Source organism: Rhinopithecus roxellana, chromosome 5, assembly GCF_007565055.1.
Source record: "Rhinopithecus roxellana isolate Shanxi Qingling chromosome 5, ASM756505v1, whole genome shotgun sequence".
In the NCBI taxonomy this organism is placed as follows: domain Eukaryota; kingdom Metazoa; phylum Chordata; class Mammalia; order Primates; family Cercopithecidae; genus Rhinopithecus; species Rhinopithecus roxellana.
In genome coordinates this window covers 100895757-100905617 of record NC_044553.1, presented here as the reverse complement: position 1 = coordinate 100905617, position 9861 = coordinate 100895757, and the positions used below count along the sequence as shown (strand labels likewise).

General features: G+C 41.3%; 1 protein-coding gene across 1 annotated transcript; it reads right to left on the bottom strand.

Annotated features, from left to right (window-relative positions):
* Positions 1–2352: 2352 nt before the first annotated feature.
* Positions 2353–4616, bottom strand: CLEC14A (C-type lectin domain containing 14A). The gene is given in 2 exon segments (XM_010364266.2): positions 2353–3147; positions 3150–4616. Coding segments are annotated over 2 exon segments (1473 nt in total). The 5' UTR covers positions 4273–4616; the 3' UTR covers positions 2353–2797.
* Positions 4617–9861: the final 5245 nt, after the last annotated feature.

Genomic DNA, 9861 nt, shown 5'->3' with positions numbered 1-9861 from the left:
ATCTAAATGCAACACATGGGTGGTACTTCCAGATGACAAAGTAAGTTTCTCTGAAAAATCTGCTCCTTGTTAAAAGCAGTGAGGAACCTGGAAAAAATTGTCCAAATCATATCTTTTGGTACTCTTAATATTAACCAAAGACCTGCAATGGCCCAAAAAGTGTTTATTCAAGAAAAATAGCTAAATCTTGGTAAGAATAGTGAGCTTTATGGCATTTTAACTTGGCCTAGTTTCATCTTCCATTGCCCAGCTCTGCAGAAGCCTTTAAAAGCAGCAGCATTGCAAACATAGTAGCTGTGAAGACCATCATCCTAGCAGCCACTAGGAGGGGCAGAACAGGTTTGGAGTTTTAATAGAGCCCCATCCACACAGAATTATCACTATTTGACCTGTCACTGAGCTTCATGGAAAAGCCCCATTCACAGGAATTATTATTTGACATGATTCAGAGTTCACTCAGTGGGAAAAGTTGTATTTCTAGAGTATTTCTTCAAAATATTAAGTGGCAATTAATTAACATAGCAGCTTCTCAAAGGAGGAAAAACATAGGACTATAGCTTGAGATAAAAGATATGGATTTGAGAAGCACAATATAAGAAGAAAAATACTATAGAATGCTTGTTGTGGATTGCATTGCGTCCTCTGAAAACATGTGTAAATTAGCCCCTGGTACCTGTGAATATGACCTTATTTGAAAATTATTATTTGTGTTAAAATTGCCTACAGTATTCAGTGCTGTAACACGCTATACCATCTAGGTTTTTGTAAGCACGTGCTATGATGTAGACACAATGACAAAATTGCCTAAAAACACATTTTTCAGAATGTATCCCTATTGTAAAGCAATGCATGACTATGTATACACACACGCACACACACACAACAGTTCAGCTCAGTTATAGATAAAGCTATTTTTCAAATTACAAAAGAAAGCATCATATGTTCTACTCTAATTGTTACCTTCTCTACTGAGAGATCATGTGAAGGAGAAAGATAAAACACCAAGATTGAGATGAACTGAGATATAATGTGACAAGTCAGGTTGGGGAACATGGGCAAGCCATTTACTGTGCTTACCTGATTTTTAATTTAACTTGTAAAGTAATATCTAAAACTCCCTTGAATGTTGTTAATTCTATTTTTTCTGTAATTTTATTTAAATGTAACTATTTAGAAACGTATTTAGTATATGAGGCAAATTACCTATTGTTTTATTCCTTTAATGTTATAATACTAAATATATATATTTATACTTAGGAAATGAATTTATTGATTGAGCTGTTTTAATTTTTAGTCATATTTTATAATTGATCACGTACTAATTGTAAGTCTGTTTTCCATTGTATACATTGTACACACAAGAACATTAAAATAATTCTGTGAAAATAAAGTCTAAGCTTCTTTCTGTTTTTATTCCTGTTACTAAGATTGTTTCTCTGCCTCTCTGCATGCACCAACCCCCATACTCTTAGTTTTAAAGTCTCAGCATACTAATAAAAGTGGGATATCTTCTAGGGACCTTGATTCCACGAGACAGTGATTTTTATTATGTCTTAATTATTTTTCATAGGAGTGCTTCATTTAGATTACTTTCTCACACTCCCCAGTTATAACAAGATGATAGGTTTTGAAAAATTCGTCACTTATTTCTTATACTATTATTTCTTATGGTGAACTGTTTACCATGCCTTTGCCCATGTAAACACTTGTAAAATTATCATCATTGCAAGATGAACAAGTATTGTTATTGCACAAATTCTTATCAAGAGAAAAAGAAAATGGCTTGGTATTCAAGTTTTTCCATGGGTTTAAAAATGCACAAGAACCTAGCAACTTTGGAGGAAACCCAGCTTACTTTTTCTTTGATGCAACCAGAAGATTGCAAATCAATACTTAGCATTAACGTTTTAATTGAGAATTAACATCACCATAATTGAAGATGAGGATGAGCACTTTGATGCTTAGGAGGGGGCTATTTGCTTGGGGAGGTCATTACACTGGAAAGCACAAACATTGGAAGGGGAAAAAGCAAATCATGTGTTTCCTTGGGCAAGGACATAAAGTAAACACTTGAATTGTTGGTCAACCATAATTTGCTTCTAGAGCCAGCAATTCTGGCAACACTACACTTTAGATTTATAGCAAAGCACACCAGTAGCAGTGACTTTGAAAACAAAGGATAAAAGAACCAAGGGAAAAGTTACAAGTTCTTAAAGATCTGTGTCTCCTTCCAGGAACGTAAGGATCTTTCCCTCAATCTAAAAGCAGAATGCACTCTTGCTGCTTACGCCCAGCATGCCCTCAGCTGTTCCTAATTACTCCCGGAGGAAGCCAGTGATATTTGAGTCTGGGTTATCGACAATCCTTATTTTTTTTTTATTTTTATTTTTTTCCCCTGGGATTTCAAACCAATATACTCCCAGCCTGAACAACATAGAAGATTTCCTTTCCATTTTGGTAGAAATTATTCTTTAATGTAAATTATATTGTGTTCTATTTGTTTCCAATGTCTTGAAAAGTTCAATCACTTCTCCAAATCCTCCAGAATAAACATAAGAAAATATCTCTCCCCAGCACTACCTGGTCCCCCAATATCACCATCCTAAAGGCACTTCCACTTCCTCTATCTTCAGGGAAGGAGTGTGAGTTCTGATTTAGCTCCTCGGTGGATTAGAGGGAATTTAGAGGAAGGGGGATTTCTTCAGAAATCGTCAGTCACACAAGTAAGTTCCTCTTGGTTCCCTGTTTCATCAAAAGTGAAAAACTGTTCACATGAGTTCCCATGTCCCCTGTTGCCCTACGCATCACCAGAGCCAAGAGAGGACTCCGCCAGCAAGGCACCCTCTGCTCTGTCCCGCAGACCACAGTCCCCGACCTTCACCCCATTGTTTGTGCAATGTGCAGAACTGGAGCCCAAAGCAGCGGGCTCAGGATCACCCTCCAGGCCCGGCGGGCCCATAGACTCCTTCCTTGGCTGGGAAGAGGGGCTCTTGTGAAAGCAGAGCTTGACAAGCCCCAGCACTGTCATGGTCAAGATCACCAACAGTACTACTGCTGTGCTCACAAATATGAAGACCACGGCGGAGGAGGTGTCAAAAACCTGAGGAGTGGCAGAGGAAGTCGTAGAATTAAACTTCGAAATCACGCTCCTGATGGGGTGATGGTGGCCTTTGACTCGGCTTGAAGGGACATTTGAAGGGTAGACATCGTGCTCTGTGATCCCCACCGCGGAATCTCAGGAATAGATGTTACTGAATTGTCTTGTTCAGGGACAAGTGGTATCTCTCCCGGCTTCTCGTCGACGCTGATTGACCACGTTCTCTGCTGCACGGGGGTGGTTGCAGTGGCCGGCGGGAGCCTAGTGGACACCCTGGTTCCCCCAAGGGTCGGCTGTCCTTCCCCACTGGTCACGCAAGAGCGGCCGTCCTTCCCCAGCTCGAAGCCGGTAGCACATTCGCATGCAAAGCCTCCCAAGTCGTCTAGGCAGTTAGGAAGCTCTGCGCACTTGCCAGCACGGAGGTACCTCCCGGGGCAGGGACACAACACATCCCCTGAGGATAGTTTGTCCCAGCGAGCGCCGATTTCGTCCGCGATGCAAGTAACTGAGATCGAAAGCTGTCCCCCGCAGAGCGCACTCACCTTGGTCCCAGGTGGACTGAAGTCCAGAGCGGCGCTGTACAGCTGGAAGGGCGCGCGATAGCTCAAGTTAGAGGCGGCCCCGGGGCGCGGCGCAGGACACAAGACCTCAAACTGGTACTTGCACAGGTAGCCGTTGGCGCGCAGGTGGCATCGCATCTCCTTCCAGCCTGCGGGTTCGACCCCACCGGTGGCCTGGAGTACCGCGCATCTCCGCGCGGTGCAGGAGCGTTGGGGCTCCTCCACCCACTGCAGCGTGTCGCTTTCGAACCCGCCGGCGTCGGAGGAAAGCCAGGAGAAACCCCGCAAAGGCTCGTTCTCCAGGGTGCAGTGGGAACGCCCGCGCTCCAGTGCGACCCAGAACAGCAGGTCTTTGGAGCCCCCTCCAGGCCCTGGGCCTGCCCGCAGGAGCGCGAGAACAGCTCGCAGCTCGGCGCCCCCACGCACGGTGCTGAGCGCCCCACCTCGCAGGTTGCAGGCCTCCTCGGCCGCCTGTCGCTTCATGGTAGCGTGGTGCAGGCTGTAGCAGGCCCCGGAGGCCGAGCAGCCAGCACGGTCAGCAGTGGGGTGTTCGCCGCCGCCCCGCCCGAGCCAGAGCGCCTGCCAGAGGAGGCACAGGGCGAACGCTGGCCTCATTCTCTGAGGCCCCGCACGCAGAGCTGCTCCCAACTTGGATCTGTCCCGCTCGAGGACGCGGAGCAGTCTCTGGAGCGCGGTCACCGCCCTCTACAGCTGGCTTCCCCAACCCGATTCCCCCTCCCTTCCCCTCCGCCCTCGCTCCCGACGGACCCCCCAGCTGCCAAGAATCCCCCCACGGGCCCAGCGGCCAACAGCTTCCCTTAGGCCGCGACAGGAAATGTGTGCGGAGCGCTGCCAGGCCCCGTGCAGCCCTGATTTATTCTGGGGTCAGGAACACAGCTGGCGCCGGGGCACAGAGGACACAGTCGACTAGAAGGTCAAACACCCTGCTTAGAGCAAGAGGAGAAACTCGCCACTGGGATGAAGTGTGTGGTTTTTCTCCGTTCAGGGAGTTTCATCAGGACCGCAGAACCCATAACACGTAGGCGAACATAGGCAGGAAGGACTGGAGAAAGGAACTGGCTTATGATTGTAAGACCACGCCCGTCTATTGTGTTTCTGTCCGGAGCTGTGGAGTTACCGTCAGCATAATTCGTAGACGGCTCCAATGTTCGGGAGGCCTGCGCCTGTGAGAGAAAAATAACCTTGTGAAACAACTTAGCATCTCCTTTCGCCACCAGAGGCAGCACTATTTAACCGCATATCTCTCTTTGGGTCTCTGCTTCTCTATTATGTCAAGAGATTTCAGGCGTGCTAACTGCGAGTTAAAGAATTTGGAGTTGTTTGGGTATTTTAAATGGGAAATTTTGCTTCTTCCATCAGCACTTGCTTTAGAAGTGGTCAACTATAATTTGGTGTTTTTCACTTCCACTTGTTTCTCTTTGAAATGGACCATATTGATTCATTAAAGAAAGGAAATGTATTTCTAGGACTAAATGAAAAATAATGGCCATAGATCTTACTGTTCGGTTGTTAGCTTTCCTTGCCACTATATTGGTTTATAAATTCTTCAAGTTTATAGGTTATGCATAAGTGAGTTGTGGCCTTATAAATATTTGAGAACAACTGCCCTATGTGTGATTTTAGCCTTGAACTATTTTAGTATCATTTTCTCCTATGATTGAGTGGCAGCATTTATAATAGTAAGTTGTAAATATCCCCTTTAAGGAAAATTAGAGTTCAACATCCTTAAGATATTAAAATGTTTATTCCATTATAATGAATATTGTATACTGTCAAAAAATATCTTGTAGTTTGAAAGATGGGTGAGCCAATTTCTTCAGAATTCCAGTGGGTGTTTTGTTTTAGTATAAACATTTCAACTCAATGGGAAGTAGCAAGGAATTAAAGAGGAATAAGGAAAGTAAAGGTTAAAAACTGTACTGTTATGAAAGGATTTCTTGTTAGCAACTTAGACAATTCAGTATCAGTTTAGGAAATATATCATCTATCTTGGTTCATAATGGCCAAATACGTTGCAATCAGAAATACATAAAGAGTTTCAGCTAAGCTCTCTTAGAGATGTCTGATGCTTTTAAATATCTTTAATCAGAATGAAAGTTGTCATTCCATGAAGAAGGCAAATAAACTCACTTTGTTGTACTGCATTCAGGTTAATGAGGGGTGGGAGGGAAGGTTTCAGGATCACATCTGTATGCTTCCATCTTATGTTTACCATAATTCTCACTTTTTTTTCCTCCAGGAAATTCCTTGTATCTTAACAAACAACAGTAAACCCATGAGTCATCATCATACTTACCTTGCTTTCGCTGAGGTAGAGCTTTGCACTAGGATTTCTCTCCTGCCTTTTCTATTTCCTGATTCAAAGAACATTCATCAGTTCTTCTCTTCAGATGTCTGAGAATCACCTTAAATGTGACTTTGCATTTATATTAGGTAACTTAATGTCTTATAAGAAAGAAACATGAAAATCCAGCAATCGAATTGAATGGATTTTAAAAAATACTTAGTAACTTGGGCCAGCTCTCCACAGACCATTGCACTCTTATGACTGTGTTTGTAAATGTGTCCATGTAGCACAGTACTTTTAATAAAATCTTTTTCAAACTTAAGTAGTCAATGGAAATTTCTTAGATATCTTTAAAAATCATTTGGGATGAGATGAGATGTCTATAGTAAGAAAGAATGAATGGCTGGAAAGCTTACAGTAAATACATGATCTCACTCTCTGACATTCTGTCTAGGGAAGTGGGATTATAGCAGAGAACACATTGGCCATAATGACTGTATATCACAGTACTGACCATGACTGTGACCATATCATGGAATGACACAAGAGTTAGAAAAAAGTAGCTCAAAGTAGGACATAAATAGTTTTGTAATTAGTTTTAAATATACAGTTGATCTGACCAAATTAGAAATGGAGGAAAGTTTCTATTTTTAAATAATATTTATTAAGATAATAATACAGAACCATTTTACCCTCACTGGATTCCAAATGCCTAAAAATCTTATAATACCAAATGTGAATCTATTGGCTCTTTTACATGTTACAGATTAGAGCAACCACTTTGGAAAAATTTGACTTTTTTTTCACTAAAATTGAATATTTGTAAACTCTAGCACTTCCATGGTAAGGTATAAAACTAAGAGAAATTTTTACACATGTACAACAGAAGATATGTAAAAAATGTTTATAGTGACACTATTCATATTAACAAAACCTTGAACCAATCCAAATATCCAAAAACAGTATAAAAATAAACTGTAATATATTCACTAATTTAATATTATATAGGAGTCAAAATTAGTGCAACATAGTTTCAAGTAACAATATAAATTAATTTTAGCAATACAATGTTAAAGGACAGAAGTTCCAAAAATTATACAGAGCCTGACAGTTTTATACAATTAAAAGAACAGTACTAGATATATGTTTGTATATTCTTTACAAAAATAATTACAATAAAATGAGATAAGAGAAACAATAAACATAAGATTCTTAGGGATGCACCTTTTGGGTGAGAGGAAAGAGAAGGATGGAATGTTGGGAGAAATAGAAGTCTTGATATGGGCTGTTGATAGAGTCCTAGCTTTTGTTTTGTGCAGTGGCTTTGTGTCACTACCCAAATAATGGAATCTTTATTCCATTGTTAAAATAAATAATTAGTAATGAGCAAATAAATCAAAACGGCTATATCTGAATAAATAATAAGTGAATGGACGTGAAGCAGGAATTAAAATTAACCTAATTCTGAGTGGCTGAGTTTCGAAGTAAAAGTAAAATCAAAATGTTAGTTACATTTAAAATATATCTTCAGTATGTTTTCTTTTTTTTTTATTATTATAATACTTTAAGTTCTGGAGTACATGTGCAGAACATGCAGGTTTGTTACATAGGTATACACGTGCCATGGTGGTTTGTTGCACCTATCAACCTGTCATCTACATTTCTCCTAATGCTATCCCTCCCCTAGCCCCCCACCCCCGACAGGCCCCAGTGTATAATGTTCCTTTCCCTGTGTCCATGTGTTCTCATTGTTCAACTCCCACTTATGAGTGAGAACATGCAGTGTTTGGTTTTCTGTTCTTTCTGTATTAGTTTGCTGAGAATGATGGTTTCCAACTTCATCATGTCCCTGCAAAGGACATGAACTCATCCTTTTTTATGACTGCAAGTATTCCATGCTGTATATGTGTCACATTTTCTTTACCCAACCTGGGTATTTTGCTCCACCTGAGTGCATTGCTTGCGGCCTGGAAGCATTTCAGATTCCTTAGTGCACCTAGAACCCAAGCCCAAGGGTCCACAGGATGGAGCCATGAGCCAGTCCTGGCTCCCCAAGACTACAGCGCATAGTTCAGCTGTGCTGAACCAAGATCATTGGCCCGCACTCAAGTCGTGGAGAAGCCCACATTCTCAGAGCACTAAGAAGGGTAAGATGTGTGGGTTCTTGGCCTGGCAAAGGAGCAGGACATACCTCCCTTTGCAGTGACAGTCTGAAAAATGGTGTGGCTTATCTGTCTGCCATGGCCTCTGCTAGATGAATCCCTGTGGCTCAGAACTTCTAACAAAAGAAATGTGGGCATGGTGTCAGTGATCAGAGGGAGCTCCCCTAAGGCCCAGGAAAAGTCCTGGTAGTGGAGTCACCTCTCTCCCAGCACACCCCATACTGCAGAGCACTGCTACAAATGTGAGGACATACAAAAGAGCTGCACACCCAAGTGCCTACCTACCAACCATTACCCTTAAGCACTATCTCCTGAATCACAGTCCAAACTACAATACCAAAAATATTTTGCTAATATACCACCTGCTGAAACCAAGGGCAAGAATTCAGCCACAAATAAAGACCCTGAACAGAGCCTTAGCCCTCTGGAAACATACAGAAATGACTATACTCAACTTACATCATAGCTAAAGTAACATTCAACCTTCCCAGACAAGAAAGAATCAGCACAAGAACTTCAGCAATTCAAAAAGCAACAGTGTCCCCTTGCCTCCAAAGAAATCCACTAGCTATCCAGCAACAGTTTTTCTGAAATGACTGAAATGACAGACATAGAATTCAGAATCTGGATGCCAAAAAGCTCACTGGGATTCAGAAAAAAGTTGAAACCCAATCCAAGGAATCCAAGCAATCCAGTAAAACAATCTAAGACTGGAAAGACAAAATAGCCATTTTAGGAAAGAAACAAACTGAACTTTTATAATTAAAAAATTCACTATAAGGATTTCATAATACAATTGGAATTATTAGCAGAATAGAACAAGTTGAGGAAAGAATCTCAGAGTTTGAAGATTGGTTTTTTGAATCAGACAAAAATAAAGAAAAACTGGAAAAAATTGAGAAAACCTCTGAAAAATATGGGATTCTGTAAAGAGACAAAATCTGTGACACATTGGCATCTCTGAAAGAGAAGGGAAGAGAATAAGCAACTTGAAAAATATATTAGGATATAGTACATGAACACTTCCCTAATCTCACTAGAGAGATTTACATACTAACTCACAAAATACAGAGAACTCCATCTGGAAACTATACAAGATGACCATCCCCAAGGCACATGATCATCAGATTCACCATGGTCACTGAAAAAAAGTCTTAAAGGCAGCTAGAAAGGAGGGTCAGGTCACATATGGGGGAACCTTGTAAAACTAGCAGTGGACCCTCTCAGAAGAAACCTTATAAGCAAGAGACCCATCTCACACGTAATGACACCCATAGGCTCAAAGTAAAGGAGTAAAGAAAGATCTACCATGCAAACAGAAAACAAAAAAGAGCAGGAGTTGCTATTCTTATATCAGATAAAACAGACTTTAAATCAATAACAAGAGGGACAAAGAAGGGCATTACGTAATGATAAAGGCTGCGATCCAACAAGAAGACTATCCTAAATATATACACATTCAACATTAGAGCACCCAGATTCATAAAACAAGTTCCTCTTAATATATGAAAAGACTTAGCCACACAATAATAGTGAGAGATTACAACACCCCACTGACAGGACTAAACAGATTATTGAGGCAGAAAACTCACAAAGAAACTCTGGACTTAAACTCAACACTTGATCAACTGGACTAATAGACATCCAGAGAACACCCCACCTAACAATCACAGACTATGAGATCAGAAGATAAGATGAGATCAGAAGATGAGGACACTCTTCTAATCTGTATAC